Genomic DNA, 19,530 nt, shown 5'->3' on the forward strand with positions numbered 1-19,530 from the left:
CAGCTCATGGGTGTTAGCACTGGCTTGTTAGCCGATGTCGTGCTAGTTAGCTTCCGTCTGGCTAGGGCCAGCTCATGGGTGTTAGCACTGGCTTGTTAGCCGATGTCGTGCTAGTTAGCTTCCGTCTGGCTAGGGCCAGCTCATGGGTGTTAGCACTGGCTTGTTAGCCGATGTCGTGCTAGTTAGCTTCCGTCTGGCTAGGGCCAGCTCATGGGTGTTAGCACTGGCTTGTTAGCCGATGTCGTGCTAGTTAGCTTCCGTCTGGCTAGGGCCAGCTCATGGGTGTTAGCACTGGCTTGTTAGCCGATGTCGTGCTAGTTAGCTTCCGTCTGGCTAGGGCCAGCTCATGGGTGTTAGCACTGGCTTGTTAGCTGATGGCGAGCTAGTTAGCTTCCGTCTGGCTAGGGCCAGCTCATGGGTGTTAGCACTGGCTTGTTAGCCGATGTCGTGCTAGTTAGCTTCCGTCTGGCTAGGGCCAGCTCATGGGTGTTAGCACTGGCTTGTTAGCCGATGTCGAGCTAGTTAGCTTCCGTCTGGCTAGGGCCAGCTCATGGGTGTTAGTACTGGCTTGTTAGCCGATGGTGAGCTAGTTAGCTTCCGTCTGGCTAGGGCCAGCTCATGGGTGTTAGTACTGGCTTGTTAGCCGATGGCGAGCTAGTTAGCTTCCGTCTGGCTAGGGCCAGCTCATGGGTGTTAGTACTGGCTTGTTAGCCGATGGTGAGCTAGTTAGCTTCCGTCTGGCTAGGGCCAGCTCATGGGTGTTAGTACTGGCTTGTTAGCCGATGGTGAGCTAGTTAGCTTGCAGTCCTGTGAACGGCCGTTTTGGCTTCGTTTCACATGAAGTCTCCCCTCCTCACATACAGTATCTTTGGGCTAGGTAGCCATCCAGTTCGCCTTTCTGTGAACGGTCGTTTTGACTGAGCTTCACATACAGTCTCCCCTCCTCACATACAGTAGCTTTGGGGTAGTTGGCTCTCGTCTGGCTAGGTCCAGTTCACTTCCCGTCCGTCTGGTCAGTGAACATTCAGTGAACTTGCGGCTAGTTGGCCCTCGTCTGGCTAGGGCCAGTTCACTTCCTGTGGGCAAAGCACGAAATTATGCTGCACTTGTAACTCCCCCCAGAGCTCTATAAACATTACGTTACCCTTTAGTTGTGAGTAAACGTTGCTTTAATCACAAAGATAGAGCTTTCTATTCATTTGTGATATCCCTGAGTAGAGCCTTCCACTCGAGTAGCCAGTAGAGCTTTCTACTTTAATTTTTTGTCAAATCTGTAATTTAATTTTACTCCAGAGGCTTTTGACAGTAGTCCTGTCTTCTTCGGCCGTTTAGCACCTATTTTGGTTAGTATAAATGCCCACCCAGGGACGCCATGTTAAGTACGTGTCATAAGCCTAGGTCAGATTGATTATCCCATAACTCATTGGTCCGCATCCCAGCTTCAAGCAGCGTCCTGCGACGTCTGGGGTGTCTAGGACTCAATGCGTCCATGAAAATTCAGGGCTTAAACCCAGCCGACCCAGGCTCACACACATTTGCACCCCCCCCGTCCCCCCCAGTCATACGGTTGATTGATTGGAGTTGCGGAGTATATTTACTTTATTCTATTTTGCTTTAATCTACTCGGTTGGCCGTATTACCACTGTATGGCATTACTTGATAATCACAGTTATACGGAACCCACCTTTAGTATACATATACATTTTTCTCCTTAGGCCTCCGTAGGGATAAAGCCACTTATTCTATTTTGCTTTAATCTACTCGGTTGGCCGTATTACCACTGTATGGCATTACTTGATAATAACAGTTATACAGAACCCACCTTTAGTATACATGCATAATCATATTTCTCCTTTTACTACATCTGGATAAAGCCACACTTCTAAAGTTTTACATCATTAATCAGAACGCAAAGGGTGAAGTTACAACGCAAAACACATTTCAATGCTTACCCGGCCGTCCGTCCGTCTGGTCAGAAGAAAGGATACAAAGGATATATTTATAAAGAGGTATTTTTATTTAGAAAAGGCAAGTTACAAAAGAGACTGAATTTCCAATTCAGTTAAAAGAAGCATAAAACAAAACATCTCATCTGGCACGGCTTGTGCCCAGTGTCTGCAAGCACCATTCTTCAAAATCTCTCCAAAAAGTCTGGCTCTTGAATGGGCCACCGTCCTTTTTATATTGATATTGTATCATATTTTCGATTGGTCTAAACACAGTGATGTCACAGGGATGTCATTTTCGTTTAGCAAACCAAAATACAATACATAATTCGTATGGACTCCTCCTTCTTTGTACTAGCGTTACTTCTAGTTACCTAGTGGTTTTTTTAAGTAAGAGAAAGTCCCTTATTTCTTCAGAACACACAACTGCTTTGTCTGTGGTGACCACGTGATATGGTACCAGGCACGAGAACATCCATAGGATTTCTTATCAAGACTCCTTAAAGATCCCCTCCAGAAAACAGTTTTACACATCATTCTTTAGTATTATTCTTTACTGACAGTTAATTATAAGCATGCCATTATGAAAACTTTTACTGTATACATTAAACATTTAATTGTTATATCATTTTTAAGATTCCCTCTATAGTTTCAGGACTCCCTGTTTCTCAACCCTCAACCTTTAATTCCCTTCCCGTCTGTAAGGGTTAACATTTACAGCTTTCTCTCCTCTGCTGAGGGCCACATTCCCCAGGTTGACTCCCCATTGCGGGCCTGTTCTTCACAGACAACAGGCACCTTTTCTGCAGATATTAAAGGCTCATTTCGATTTTTATAAGTAGAGCCATCATAGAGCTATCCTCCAGAGTTCAGTTTTTTAAAGTCTATAAAAGATTATACTGGTCATATAGGAACGAATCAGGATGTCAATTTCCAAAAGTGTCACTTGTTGTTCTGTGGCACTTCACAACCGTCAAGACGACGTCCGACGAGTTCTTGGAGTTGTGCATCTTGTGCCGGCCGCTGTCGGCGGAGCGCAGGCGCCCGAGGACCAGCTCCTTGCGGAAGCTCTCGCTGGAGAGCACGTAGAGGATGGGGTTGATGGCGCTGTTGAAGGTGGAGAGGCCCAGGGAGATGGTGTACGGCGTGTAGATGCGCTTCTCGAAGTGGCACTCCTCCAGCGGGGGCAGGTGGGACTGCAGCGCGCGCAGCAGCAGGATGACGTGGTACGGCGCAAAGCAGACAAGGAAGAGCGCCACCACCGCCACGGCCAGGGAGCACACGCGTCTCTTCTGGCACGGCCGCAGCCACGTGCTGGCGCGCACGTTGGCCAGGATGCCGCGGTTGGTGAACACCAACACGGCCAGCGGGATCAGGAAGCCCACCACGAATCGGGCGTAGTTGTAGCCCGTCACGGTGGGCGAGCCGGCGGTGGGCTCGAAGCAGCGGCGCTGGCCATCGGCGCCGTCGCCCTCCGGCATGGTGAACACGGGGATGTGGCACAGCGCCACGGTCAGCACGATGCCCGCCGCCACGTACGCCGCCCGCCGCTGCTGCCGCAGGCCGCGCGACTCCAGGGCGTAGACCACGGCCACGTAGCGGTCGCTGGAGATGCAGCAGAGCAGGAAGATGCTGATGTACATGTTGTTGAAGAAGATGTAGCCCGTCCACTTGCAGGCCAGCGAGCTCCACGGCCACCAGTGGCCCCGGCTGACGTAGTAGGCCCAGGCGGGCAGCGTGCCGAGGTACATGAGGTCGCAGAGCGACAGGCTCCACAGGTAGATGCCCAGGACGTTCTTGCGGCGCACCTGCAGCCACGTCAGGTAGACGGTGGCGAGGTTGGCGGGCAGGCCCACGAGCAGCACCACGCTGTAGAGCGCCACCAGGGCCACGCCGTCCTCCTGGTACGGCGGCACGCAGTCGGCCACGCTGTCGTTGTTGGCGGCCGCCATGCCGCCCTGCGTCACGGCCAGCTCATGCATGGTTTCTGGAGGGGGGCACAGAGATGGATACGGGGGGTCAGTCACGTCGTGCGGGTGTTATAGTAGTGTGCTGCGGAGGGCATGAGGCTTAGAAGAGAACACAGACACAAGACACTACTTTCCAATGTCGAGTTTTCACAGTATGGATACTCTACGTAGTATGAATATTCTATATGGTATGAATACCTTACATAGTATGAATACCTTACATAGTATGAATACCCTACATAGTATGAATACCTTACATAGTATGAATACTCTATATAGTATGAATACTCTATATAGTATGAATACCCTACATAGTATGAATACTCTACATAGTATGGATACTCTATATAGTATGAATACCTTACATAGTATGGATACTCTATATAGTATGAATACCTTACATAGTATGAATACTCTATATAGTATGAATACCTTACATAGTATGAATACCCTACATAGTATGAATACTCTACATAGTATGAATACTCTACATAGTATGAATACCCTACATAGTATGAATACTCTGTGTTTCTCAACTGGTGGGTCGCGACCCAAAAGTGGGTCGCAGGGCCATTTTGAGTGGGTCGCGGATGTGTGCAAAAAAAAAAAAAAAAAAAAAAAACATCCCCAGTTATCCCATTAGTTCCCTGGGATGTTAAGCTAAGAAATCTGCTAAGAAGGATATATTATTTATTATTATTATTATTATTATTATTATTATTATTATTATTATTATTATTATTATTATTATTATTATTATTATTATTATTATTATTATTATTATTATTATTATTATTATTATTATTATTATTATTATTATTATTATTATTATTATTATTATTATTATTATTATTATTATTATTATTATTATTATTATTATTATTATTATTATTATTATTATTATTATTATTATTATTATTATTATTATTATTATTATTTTATTTCATTATCTTTTTAGCCCTAGTTGCACTTTTGTTGCAACCCCAGTTATCCCATTAGTATGAATACTCTATATAGTATGAATACCCTACATAGTATGAATACTCTATATAGTATGAATACCCTACATAGTATGAATACTCTATATAGTATGAATACCCTACATAGTATGAATACCCTACATAGTATGAATACCCTACATAGTATGAATACTCTATATAGTATGAATACTCTATATAGTATGAATACTCTATATGAGATGGATACTCTACATCAGGGGTTCTCAACCTTTCTGCTGCCAAGGCAACCCCTGTGTCCAATAAAATATTCCAGGGCACCCCTATATACGATAAAGACTTTTCCGGTCCCGTCTTTTTTGCTACAATGACGACAAAAGTGCTTGCTTTCAAAATAAGGTCTAAACGGCATTTCAGGTCTAAATGGCTTAGTACTGTTGACATTACACTGCTTTTAGTAGTAAATCAAATAGCATATATTTTTAAATAAAATTACAGAAAATTATCACTAAAGTGCTATCTGTTACAGATGCACTGTTTTCCATAAAAATTGCATATTTGGATAAGTGTGACCATTTCTCAAAAACAGAAAATCATGTATTTCTTTTAAATACAGAAAAGGATCACCAAGTTACCATTTCTCAAAAAATATAAATAAATACAGAAGACTAGACAATTCCGCGCGGGGAAATTGTGAAAGTGTGGGTGATGCCTGTGCACCGCCGGCCAACGGGAGAGGGTCTGAATTCCTCCGGAGGACAGCTAGCTAGCCGTTGTGGACACTCACCAGACAGTCGGCCAAGCATCTTGTATGAGAAATGGACCAAAATTCGCTTTGTAGCCAAGCGGTCCTGTTCCAAGATGCACAATGAGAAAGATCTGTTAAAGATCTTCTTCTTCTTCTTCTTCTTATTTGAATTTCCGGCAGAGTAGACGCATCGTGGCGTATTACTGCCCTCCGCAATTCTTTTTATGGGCTCTTCTTCTTCTCCTTCTTCTCCTTCTTCACCTTCTTTTTCTTCTTCTACTGGACCCCGTCATCAACTACATTGTCCATTGGAGTGCAGCTCCTGCTGCTACTTCCTGCCTGAGCCCCCCTCCGCGGGACCCTCCTTGCCCCCTGCTATCTTATCCTGGGCTGCTTTGTCCCTCGCAGCCTTGTCCCTCGCAGCCCCCTCAGCCAATTCACTATACACCTCCTTCCAGTCCAGACTCACTATACACCTCCTTCCAGTCCAGACCTTCCAATCCCTATCCTAACAATCATCTTCACCATCTCTGTTCTACCCTTAGCCTCTGCCATACCAGTAACTACCCCTGCCACGAAGGCCACAATACCTAATTTCTCCTCCCTTCCCCTCTCTCTTTCCACCTGCTCTACCCTCACTGCCAAATGCCCTCCTTCAACCCCCTGCACCCTTTCTTGGCTACCCTGTCCTGCCCTGCTAACCGCCCCAGCATACGTCAACTTACCCTCCCTTCTCTCTCTCCGATCCGCGACCTCCTTCATCATCACCTCGCACCCCCTAAACGCTACACTATGCTCCCCACCACAACTACAGCACTTCGGCTTCACTCCCTCTCCACAATTCCCATATTCATGTTCCCCGCCACACCTAGCGCACCTCAGCCCCTTCCTACACGTGGTAGCTATATGGCCAAACTCCTGGCACCTATAGCACCTAAGAGGATTATGAACAAATTCCCTAACCCTATACATCATACACCCTACAAACACCTCCCTAGGAACAACCCCACCCTCAAACGCAATCACTACTGTCCCCGTCACTGCCCTCTCTGCTCCCCTCTTCATCCTTTCTGCACTCTTAACTATGCCATTACGCCCGTTCTCCATTAGCTCTTCCACCAGCTGCTCTACTGTAACCTCGACCGGTACCCCAGCTATCACCCCCTTACATCCCCCCCCCCTCTTCTCCCCTACTCTCGCCACCTTACTTATACCCACCCCCCCAATGCTCCGCATCTTCCTAGCCACCTCCACCTGCCCCTCACTACCACACCCTACGGCCAGATTCCCATCCCACAAAACTCTCGCGTACTTTACCTCCCCTAATTGCTCGGCAATGAGTTTGGGCCACTCGAGCCTACCTACTTTCCTCTCACCCCTCTCCCCCTCAAGCCTGACCACTATATGGATCACTTCCGCTTTTGCCACATCTTTTCCAGCACCCTCGTCTCCCGGCCCACTTGAGCTATCGTCCCCCACTTTCTTCCTCTTCCCCCCTTCTCCCCCACTCTCCTCCCCCCTACTCTCACCCGACCCCTTACCCTTGCCCTGGCTATCCCCATCACTGTCGTCCCTCTCCGTCTGCTTCTTCCTCTTCTTCCCCACCGTTTCCCACACCTCCTTCTCCATCTCTTCTTTCTCCCTCTCCTCCCCACTGTACTCCATTCCGTCATCGCTATCTTCCTCGCCCTTCTCACACCATTTACTTCCATCACACCATTTACTTCCATCACCATCCTCCCAATACCCTGGACAGCCGCTCACAGGCCGGGGCCACCAATCGCGAGGTCTTCCCTGTTCCCGATCCTCCATATCTACTCCGTTCGCCTCCCACCACCGACTACTACCCCTACACATGTCTTCGCTGCACAGTTCCGGCGGACGCAGACGCCGCCACTCTGCGCACCTCTCAAAATCCATCTTTCCACAGCTTTCCACAGCAAAACGGTAGGCAAGGCACCTTTAGAACACAAATGTTCTAGAATGTTCTATTATGACATCATACTGTGACATCACAAATGTTCTAGAATGTTCTATTATGACATCATGCTATGCCATCACAAATGTTCTAGAATGTCTATTATGACATCATACTGTGACATCACAAATGTTCTAGAATGTTCTGCCATTCATTCCTTATGGACCAAAATGTCCCGCTTAAAGTCGATTTGTAGCCAAATGGTGCAGTGTACACTGTATATTTTTCTCATATTCTTATATTCAGAGTTAATTATATTGTTTACACTGTTTATTTTCTCATATTCTTATATTCATGTTTTATCTTATTGCCTATATTTATGTCTTTCATCTATTACCCTGCCCATACCTGTACCCCCCCCCCCCCTCCCCCATGCTGCTATGACACACACATTTCCCCAAGGGGATCAATAAAGGAATATCTTATCTTATAACATCCACACATATTATTATTAACTTGTTTTTATTTTACTGCAACGTGCTGAAATGGTATAAATCTTAAAAGTTACAAAAAGGGTGTATTTACAAATGACGGTTCTTCTCTTCAACAGGTGTTTACAAAGATCCATTATCGATACAAAAACATGTTTACATTGCTTATGGACACAATTCCAAAACACGACACATACAAAACATGACTGAGGAACACTCCACAACATTATAGGGAATTCGCTTACCCATCTTCTCCTTTACATATAAAAATGCCACTGTGCGTGCGTGCACGTGTGTGTGTGTGTGTGGGGGCCTCCACAAGAGTCTGGCCCAGAGGCCTCTGAATTCTTAATCTGGCCTTGGTTGTTCCACCCGTATAGGGATTTATCATTGGGAAAATGGATTATCGGCTATTGAAATTTGGCGATTATTTTTTATGATTAATTGCGAATATTTTCATGTTGAGCTATAGATTGTGGCTGAATAAGCACAGAGAGGTACACCATGCAACTGTTAATGCTTTTTTTTGTTTTAAACGAGACGATTTAGAAATGGGCAATGGGGAAATACATTGCGTTGGAACAGAGGGTGGAACACGAAAATCGGCAATGACGTAACCACTACACCTCCCTATACACGCTCACAGGTAAGCTGCCCCGGGTTAGGCGACACGCCGCCACCACCACCATAAGGACGCCCCCTTCATCTATGCCGTTCATCATCTCTTCCCTGGTTTCATTCCCAAGGCTCCAGCTGGCGATGTCCTCGTCCTACTATAGGGAGCACTTAGAGAGGCAGCAGAAGGAGGGGAGGGGAGCAGGCACACAGCGTAACAGCCAATAGCATACAAATAATAAGGAGAGGAGGGGAGCAGGCACACAGCGTAACAGCAACTAGCATACAAACAATAAGGAGGGGAGGGGAGCAGGCACACAGCGTAACAGCCATACAAACAATAAGGAGGGGAGGGGAGCAGGCACACAGCGTAACAGCCACTAGCATACAAACAATAAGGAGAGGAGGGGAGCAGGCACACAGCGTAACAGCCACTAGCATACAAACAATAAGGAGAGGAGGGGAGCAGGCACACAGCGTAACAGCCACTAGCATACAAAACAATAAGGAGAGGAGGGGAAAGGCACACAGCGTAACAGCCACTAGCATACAAACAATAAGGAGAGGAGGGGAGCAGGCACACAGCGTAACAGCCACTAGCATACAAAACAATAAGGAGAGGAGGGGAAAGGCACACAGCGTAACAGCCACTAGCATACAAACAATAAGGAGAGGAGGGGAGCAGGCACACAGCGTAACAGCCACTAGCATACAAAACAATAAGGAGAGGAGGGGAGCAGGCAGACAGTGTAACAGCCAATAGCATACAAACAATAAGCCCACTACCCCTCAACAATTAGTTCATTATCACGGCTGCCTCTCATCTGGCAATCAGGTCAATGTCAATGTTCTCAGTCAGCCTTAAGCACAAAATGGCTGTTCACACAGTCCCAGAGAGACAGTAGACAAAGAAAATACACAAATGAATGTGTCAACCGTGACAGGTTCTGTCATCTCGGGAAATTAGGCTAACAACCTAGTGAGTCGAGCAGCAGATATGGGCTTTAGTCAAAGGAGCAAATTAAGTAGAAGTTGTGTGTAGAGGTGGATGGCAATGAATAAGACACTGGTGAAAGTGGATCCATTTCAATTGACTATTCTTTGTTTAGTTCCTGCATAGCATCACACATCAAGGCATGCAAGCCTCACTTCCTGTATTCATGCTTCTTCTACATACCTGTCTAGGCAGGTCACCTCCGGTGACACCAAGTGGTGCAAATAAGTAACTGCATTCTTTAAACACTATAACAGTAGGACACAACATTTCCTCTCTTTGTAGAAAAAACATTTCCTCTGAGGCTAAATAGAAGAATCTCAGAACCTGCATTCAGGCATAACCATTTTCCTTAACTGTACTCAGTACTGTATGAATAAAGGTTAGTAAACCAGAAAATATAAGAAAGGTGAACATGAACATGAACACAAAATACTCTGTTTCACAGATCTGAAATAGGATACAACTGTAGGATTTGTTCTTCTTTTTTTAACACTACATTGCATACCTTTGAAAATACAACAAAACAAGAGATCTGTTGACAAGCTACAATCGGAAGACCAATATCTAATCAGTCACATATTCTTGCATCCAGTTAGGCTTCTTTCTGACTCGTGTTTTCTTTGGAGAGGATGGAGAGGCAAGGTCAGGTGAAGCAGGAATGTCCTGTGGCTTTACGGCTGCACAGCGATCAGGAGCTAGGTGAGAGGCATTCCATCTTCGGCCATCTTCCAGTATGTGCTTTGGCCGACCTTCTTAGTGACTCTCAGAGGAGCACCAAACTTTGGGTGAGCTTTGGGCACATGGAGAGGTGTTTTCACCCGTACACTATCCCCTTCTTGAAAAGGTGGAGTGCATGCGCCTCGTTTTCCATCAGTATAAGTCTTCATCTTGTGTTGATGGCGTGTGACTTTCTCTCATACCTGTTCATCCGAGACAGGGTCAGTATGAGAGGGCGGCAGGACAGTCAACTTTGTGCGCATCTTCCGGCCATACAGTAGTTGATAGGGTGACACACCTGTAGCTGCATGCGGTGTGGCACGGTAAGCCATCAGGAAGGCAGTAATGGCAGGTTTCCATGGTACAGACTGTATGATAGCCATCTGCACAGTCTCTTTCAGGCCATTTGCAGCCATTTGCAGCAGGGTAGTACACAGAGACTCTGTGGTGTACAACATCCCGTTCAGCTAGGAAAGCAGCAAAGTCAGCTGAAGTAAACTGTTTTCCATTGTCTGTCACAATGGATTCCGGGTTTCCTTGTTTACTGAAGACGGAGGAGAGGAAGGATGTAACATCCTTTGTAGTGATATTTGCAGTGAAAGCGACCTCTGGCCACTTGCTGTAGTAGTCAATCAGAGTGATGGCATATCGACAGTCCCATGTAGCTGTTTCAAAAGGACCGACAATGTCCATTGCAAGCTTTTGCCATGGCCTGTCCGGGAATGTAACTGGTTGTAGTGGAGCAGGGCGTGGCTTTGCAGTCTTGTCATTGGACTGGCATGGCTGACATGACTGAATTGTAGAGTGGACCAGGTCATCCATCTTTGGCCACCAGTAGTACTCTCTCAGGCGTTGCTTTGTTCGCACCACTCCTTGGTGTGTCTCATGTGCAAGAGCCACCAAATTAGCACGCAGTGCGATTGGCACAACCAGACGTGCTGCCCGAAGCACCAGTGAGTTTTCACAGTTCATGACGTATGGGGAAGTATGGGGCAACTTCTGGACTCAACATTTTCACCTTTTGTGGCCAGACACTCTCCGGGCAAGAGGCAGCAGCAGCCTCAAAGTCAGTAATGGGCAGAGCAGCAAGAGCATCAGTGATGTAGGCAACCATTTCAGGCTCAGCATCCAGGGCAGGGTCGGCAGCGGCATCTGTCAGAGCTGGGGCATTCAAAACAGCTTCAATGTGCTCTTTGTCAGGTGCAATACCTTCAGCTGACACCACGTGGCCCAGGAAGCGTAGACTTGACTGATTATAGGAGTACTTTTCCTCATTCAGGAGTAGACCTGCCTCTTGCAGGCGGTGTAGAACTTGCTTCAGTCGAGCATCATGTACTGTGCTGTTGGCTCCATAGATGGTAATATCATCCAGATAATTCTGCACCCCTGGCAGGCCTTTGAGGATGGTAGCCATCATCTTTTGGAATGCAGATGGTGCAGAGGAGAGGCCATAGGGCACACGGCAGTAGCGGAAGAGTCCTTCATGGGTAATGAAAGCAGTCAGGTCCCTACTTTCCTCATGTAGGGGCACCTGGTGGTAGGCACTAGCCAGATCAATGGTTGAAAACACTGTGGCCCCACGCAGAGTGGACAGCAGCTCATCTATGTGTGGAATTGGATAGCAGTCTGTAATGACAGCCTTGTTTGGCTCTCGGAGATCCACACACCTACGAATGCCTCTTCTCTTCTTTCGTGTGACAACGATAGGAGACACACAGGGGGAAGCATCAATCCTCTCTATCACACCAGCAGCCAGCTGTCTGTTTATCTCTTCTGTGACTGCATCTCTCACAGACAGGGGCAAACGGCGCAGTTTTTGTCGAACCGGGGGAACACAGTATATACAGCAGTGTGGCAACCAATGTAATCAAAAAAGTCAACCAACAAACAAGATTCTTGTACCGGATCTCCTCTCTGGTAAACAAGAATACCCTGAAGACTCTAACAGGAGCACTCATTCAAGGGTACTATGACTATGCTTGCACCTCATGGTACCAAAGCACCTCAAAGGCGCTAAAAACAAGACTACAAACATCACAAAACAAACTGATCAGACTACTGCTTGACCTTACTCCTAGAAACCACCTCACCCCTGCCCATTTTGACATCCTAGGATAGTAGACGACAGAGTACAGCAACTTGCAATGGGCCTGGTCTACAAGATACACTACACGACTAAGGTACCCATGTACATGTCAAAATACTTCCCAAAGGTCAGTGAATACCACGACCACAACACCAGAGGGAGCTCCACAAATCATGTTCAAGCCAGATTCGGCTCAAACAAGGGACTAAACACGTTTCACAATTATGCCACATCAATGTGGAACGCCCTACCCAAAGCTGTAAAGGAATGTGAATCACTACTCACTTTCAAAAACACTCTCAAAGAACACCTACGGGAGACTGCAATTCGAAACTGGCCCCTGTAAATGTCCTAACCCAACCCCCTCCAATGTACAGTAAATGACCTAACCCAAGAATACGAGACCCTCTTCTTAGAACCAAGTATGGTTTCGTCGATATTCTAATGTACAGTATTGCTTGTACAGTTGTACAGTTTCCCCCACCCCGCCTACCCAACCCCCCCCCACCCCACCCACCCAACCACCTCCAATGTACAGTCCCCCCCCCCACCTACCCAACCTCCTCCAATGTACAGTTTCAACGTCAAATGTGTATACTCTCTTTTTTAGACTCTTTTTGTATCACAAACAGTACTGTATTTGCAAATCTGGTATGTCATAAATGTATAGATGTAGCAGTACTGTCTATCTGTATGTCGTGTATGTATTGAGCCGTACTGTATTGTACCAATTCTGCAATCTGTTAATAAAGTTTTCAATCAATCAATCAAAACTGTATATCTGTATGTCGTGTATGTCATAAATGTCATGATATATATCTGTATATCTGTATGTCGTGTATGTCATAAATGTCATGATGAATTGAAAATGGGGGACCCTGATGTAAACAAGACGAAAGTCTTTCTCTAGTCTGCATCCCCTTAACAATTGTGTGTATTGAGCGGTACTGTATTGTACCCATTCTGCAATCTGTTAATAAAATGTTCAATCAATCAATCAATCAATCAATCAATCAATCAATCAATCAATCAATCAATCAATCAGTGACTCACAATGGTGGTGATGTTTGTGCACCAAGTTTGGTTGATATAAATGCACAAACCTCCACCTCTGTTTTTTCCCAGAGCCATCAGCTGTTCTGTCTGCCCTGTAGAGCATGCCGTCTGGTAGCTCAATAGGACTGTCGTGAATCCCACTGTTAAGCCAAGATTCTGTGAAAATCATGACATTGCAATCCTTAATCCATTTATGATGCTGCTGCGTGAAGTGAAAACTGAACTCGACATAATGGAGGAAGATGGCAACAGAGTGGCAGCCATGGTGCCGGTTGGGAAGCCACAATGGAGTGGAGGGGTTTCGGACCTGCGTAGATCTGAAAAAGCTAAATCGGGCCGTTGAAGAGCAAGAAATGTGTTCTCCCCACTACATCAGCATCATCATCAGGTGGCTTCTTCGTTCCGAAGGTTGCCTATCACTCTCCAACCCATTCTGTCCCCACTTCTTCTCTCCAACTCCGTGACGCCGCCTCTCACTCCGCTCCAATCACAGCCGTCGTCAACCCAGCCTCTTCTTGGTCTTCCACTTCCTCTCTTTCCATCCACCTTCCCCTTCACCACCTTCTTGAACATCTCCCCGCTGGATCCTCTCAGCACGCGCCCGCACAACTCCATCTTTCTCTTTTTCAACCTCTCCAGCAGCTGTCCTCCTTGCATACCCGCTCTTCTCAGTACCTCCTCATTCTTGATCTTATCCTTCCATGTTATCTTCAGCATCTTCCTCAGCGTCCACATTTCAAAAGAGTCTATCATCCTCTTTGCCTCTTCATTCAGCGTCCATGCTTCTGCTCCATAGGAAAAGACTGACATAACATACGGTTCCAAAATCCTGGTCTTTGTTTTCCAACTTATGTTTTGTCTCAATAATTCCTTATGGTTCCAGAATGCGCCCTTTGCAATTCCGGTTCTTCTCTTAATGTCCATGTTAGCTCTTCCACGGTACATGTACTCCTTCACTTGTTTGTACAGAGGAGGCGATCTCTAAACTTTCTGGAGCCTAAGGTGTTTAGTTCATTGGATGCAGCCAGCAGGTTTTTTACCCATTTCCCCTAGAAGAGTCTGCTGGACTAAAGCTAAATAAGCAAGAATACAAATTCATGAAGATACAGATGTGTTTCCTGGGTCACATCACATCATCGATGGACTCGGGGTCCAACCTGACCCAGAAAAGGTCGACAGCATAGCTAACTTCCCAGCTCCTCAGAACACACATGAGCTCAAGTGCTTTCTGGGGGTATTGTAGTCAGAGGCAGTTGCATCGTTATACCAAGCAGTATAAGATAAGATACACCTTTATTGATCCCCTTGGGGAAATTCAGGAGAACTTGATGAGGGAAGAAATCTGTGACAGAATTCATGATGGAAATCGAGGCCTGCACAGGTGCCATGGAAAAGACAACCAATTTAACAGGACATTAAAATGCGTGTGCAAGAGTGCTCATACTGCAGTGAGACTGCTCCAGCGTGAAGAACCACTGATTTCAAGCGACCTAAACCTCTGGACCATTGTGACAACCCCATCCCTCTCCTACAGGTTGACTCATGGATATACCTGGCTGGATATCTCCATTAACCTGACACATACTGATGATTTCATTCTTTAATTCCTTTTTGTAAATAGTTTAATAGCATAATTAAATAACTTTTCTTTAAAAACCCTCAAGTATTTGTGTGGTCTCCCTTGTTTTTGTCTGTACCTTGAGTTTGGTTCATGACACCATAGATGCCACAAACAAATGCCATTACCCGGTAGTATCCGATTATTGTGATTATATTTTGAGTTTATATAAAGGATTGAATGAATGAACGAATTATTCCACGTGTATCAAAATCTTGCAGCTCACCTCTCTCTCTCTCTCTCTCTCTCTCTCTCTCTCTCTCTCTCTCTCTCTCTCTCTCTCTCCCCTCTCTCTCTCTCTCTCTCTCTCTCTCTCTCTCTCTCTCTCTCTCTCTCTCTCTCTCTCTCTCTCTCCAGCAGCCAGGTGATTGAAAAACTAAAAGCCACATGTACTCGCCTTGGCACGGTGTGGGAACTGAGAGGTGATAATGGACCAAGAGTTCTCTTGTAAATAATGTAGTGAGTTGAGCAAAGAATATGGCTTCACACATGTAACATCAAGTCCACATTTCCCCCCAGAGCAATGGCCATGCGGAGAGGGCTGTACAGGTAAGAACATTTAGAAACAGAAGGACTCTATGCTAGCTCTTAGGACGTACAGGGCCCCCAGCACAGCAGAACTCCTTGTGGGGAGAAGAATCTGGACCACCATTCCCACTTTGGAGGATATATATATATAATTTTTTTTTTCTTTTTTCATACAGTCAACATATTCGTAAATAATAGCGCTGCCCGAGGCTGGGCATGATACAGTCAACATATAGCAAGAGAGAGAGCGAGAGAGAGCTCCCGTTCTACAGTCAATATACAGTGTACAGAGAGAGACACATTGGAAAGAAATTGAAATGCTATTTGGCCCTAAACAGAGAGTACACAGTGGCAGAATACCTGAGCACTGTGACTGAAGATCCTTGACTAGGTACAGACTCAGCGAGCACAGCCTAGCCATCGAGAAAGGCCGCCATAGGCAGACTGTGTGTGTTAGAAAGAGAGAGAGAGAGAGAGAGAGAGCATGTGTGTTAGAGAGAGAGCATGTATGAGAGAGATAAGCAAAGATGACCCCCTAAAGGATATTCAACTTTTAATGAAAGAACAAAACAGAAGGAAAAGATAACTTCACAAAGGCAACATGAATATACATAGATCCAAAAGGACAAAGATCAACACTTAAATCCAAAGAGAAGAGGGTCTATACCAAGAGAAAACAAAGCAGCAAGGAGCCAATGGCCGACAGCTAAAGGCTAGCCAGGTAGGCTACTGACACCAGGCCACACACAGCTTTGGCCAACGGCCCAACGCTACCCAAGCTACACAAACGAACAAATGAATTCACACACAGCACATGTCGTATCTCCAAATGTTGTGAAGTAACATATGTTTTGCCTGGAAAAAAACATCGTTATTAACAAAACATTCGGGAGGGGAAGGAAGGAAGAGTGGGGTAATGTCATGACATTTTCATTAATCTTACCTGCACCAAGGAACGCAGGGCGAAAGGCCGCAACACAGGTCTCCACGTTGACGAAAGGCCTCTCGCTGTCGGGACAAAAATAAGCTATGGCCAGAGCCTTGTCATGGTGCAGGCCCGACTACATCTTCTGTCAAAGATGATGTCGTAGTCAGAGTGCCAGAACCCCCTGCTATTCTCACGGCTAATGTCAATGGTCGTAGCACAAGCTAACAGCTAACTCAAGGCTAACTGATAGCATCAAACGAACGTTCCCAGCCGAGCGTAGCCGGCAGCTAACGTCGAAGCTAAACAGCTAACTGGCTAACAGTTAGCTCAACCAGGCTATCGCTAACCATTAGCTAACGCAGAAGCAAGCTATGCGGCTACATACAGGTGCTGACACCAGGCCATACACCGTTAGCTACTAGTAGTACTACAACAGCTAGTTGGCCAGTTTAGCTCCAGAGAGAGAGAGAGAGAGAGAGAGAGAGAGAGAGAGCGATGTCCACGGCGGGAATAGAATATAGTTAATAGAATAGGTTAAAAACTCACCAAACGTCCAAGAGGATGGAGACAACCGCGTGGAGTTGACGAAGTTCATCTGCCAAACGACCATCCTCTTCATCTTGGCTGCATGTCTCTAGGTTAGCTAACGCTAGTTAGCCTTTAGCTAAGCTAGCTACTAGCCGACATCATCATGGCTATATCCCGACTGCATCATGACAAGGCTCCGGCCATTTGTCCCGCTTTTCGTCAACGTTCCTTGGTGACCGACCGACTGATAATGACGGACCTCTTCGAGTTGGCTGGCATAACTAAGCATAATAGTCAAAAGCTGCATGTGCGAAATAGTCAAACGCAGCTGACTCACGCTGGCGTACTACACATGATGTCATGTAAGTAACCACTCCGCTCCCTTCGTTGAAACCAATAGTATGTCTGCTGCAGAGCCCCATAGCTCCCTTCGTTGAAACCAATAGTATGTCACTGCAGACCCAGGAACAAGTCAGACACATTCTACAAACGTGTCTAATGTGAAATATATAAGCATATAAGCAAAACTAGATTTTAGGTCTGTGATGAATTTTTTTTTTTTTTTTTTTTTTTTTGCGAGGCCCCCCTTCCCGCGAGGCCCTGTGCGACCGCACTGCTCGCACACCCCCTGAGGCGGCCCTGATGTACCTTATATGTAGATGTATGTCAAAAAGTAATTATTGCAAGTTCACATTGTGTTTTTGATGGGATCAACAGAAAGCTCAAATGTTCTTGACAAAGGATGTGGGGTAAAAACACAAGCCACTGCTGAAATACAGTATAAATTACACTTAGATATTTACTTACATGAACAGTTGGACAGATCCAAAAGAAAAAACACATTATCTGTATTCTAATCGATATTCTAATCGATCGTCTTGAAAACCTTGTCGGTTTCTCAGAACATGTACTAAGCTGGTTCAAAACATACACCAGAGGGAGGAAATTCTATGTTAGACTAGGAGAGCACATGTCTGATATATACGACAACAACTATGGAGTTGCACAAGGGAGTTGCTTAGGTCCTTTACTCTTCTCCCTTTACATGTTACCGCTGGGTGATATCATCAGAGAACATAATGTAGATTTCCATAGCTATGCGGATGATACACAACTGTACATATCTGCTGAACCAAATGATACAGCGATCAGCTCCATTACAGACTGCTTACTGGCAATAAATAAATGGATGAGTAAGAACTTCCTGAAACTAAATGAGAACAAAACTGAAATTCTAATTATCGGCCCCAAAACTAAAAAAGAAACGTTAATAAAGAACCTAGGAGGACTAACCCCTTGGATCAAATCTGAGGTCACTAGTCTCGGGGTTATCATAGATTCAGAACTGAACTTCAATTCTCATATTAGCAAAGTAACGAAAACATTGTTCTTCCATCTCAGAAATATAGCAAAAGTACGACCATTTATTAATCAGAACGATGCTGAGAAGCTAATTCATGCATTCATATCTAGCCGGTTAGACTACTGTAATGCACTTTTCACAGGTCTCCCTAAGAAAACCACAGAGAGGCTTCAGCTAATCCAAAACTCTGCAGCCCGACTGCTAACTAGAACCAAAAGGAGAGAGCACATTAGTCCAGTCTTAGCTGCTTTACACTGGCTTCCTGTAACATTTAGAATTGACTTTAAGGTCCTTCTCCTTACATACAAAGCTCTAAATGGACAGGGACCTAGCTACATCACCAACACTCTAATAAATTACACGCCAGCAAGAACACTGCGATCATCAGCTGCTGGACTACTAGAGGCTCCCAGAAACAGTCAAAAGAGGATCGGTAATGCAGCCTTTATCAACTATGCCCCAAAATTGTGGAACAAACTACCCCAAAACATCAGGGAAGCCAACTCGCTAGACATCTTCAAAAGACAGCTTAAAACCTATCTCTTTGCTCAGGCATTTCAATGACTTACCTGCACTATTCTTACCCTGCCTACTTTACTATGCTAATTTTATCTTATTTTACACTGCCTATCAAATTCATGTGTCGGTTATCACACTTTTTACTTCTTACTGATGACTATTTTTAAACTGAATCATTTTTAACTATTTTTCACACTTTTTACTGTAACCTTGCTATTTAAATTTTTTGCTGTTGTTGTATGTCCGTTCTATTTTATAATTTTTAGACTATTTTTAAACTTAATCATTTTAAACTACTTTATTATTTGTATTACTGAATAGAGAGCCTATTAGGATGCTAGATCCTAATGTGAAACACTGTGATTTACCATACCCTGCCTATCAAATTCATGGGTCGGTTATTGCACTTTTTACTTTTTACTGAAACACTGTGATTATTTGTATTACTGAATAGAGAGCCTATTAGGATGCTAGATCCTAATGTGAAACACTGTGATTTACCATACCTTGCTATGCTCGCTCATGCCTGTATTTTTTATGTCTGTT

The 19,530-nt window shown here is 45.2% G+C and overlaps 1 protein-coding gene across 1 annotated transcript; it reads right to left on the bottom strand.

Annotated features, from left to right (window-relative positions):
- Positions 1 to 2,892: 2,892 nt before the first annotated feature.
- LOC311248755 (putative G-protein coupled receptor 132) lies at positions 2,893 to 3,928 on the bottom strand (the record flags this gene model as incomplete). Its single annotated transcript, XM_084339585.1, has 1 exon — positions 2,893 to 3,928. A coding segment is annotated over one exon (1,036 nt), but the record flags the coding sequence as incomplete, so codon positions are not given.
- Between the last annotated feature and the right edge of the window lie 15,602 nt (positions 3,929 to 19,530).

The sequence above is a fragment of the Notolepis coatsorum genome, assembly GCF_963971535.1.
Source record: "Notolepis coatsorum genome assembly, contig: SCAFFOLD_557, whole genome shotgun sequence".
NCBI lineage: Eukaryota > Metazoa > Chordata > Actinopteri > Aulopiformes > Paralepididae > Notolepis > Notolepis coatsorum.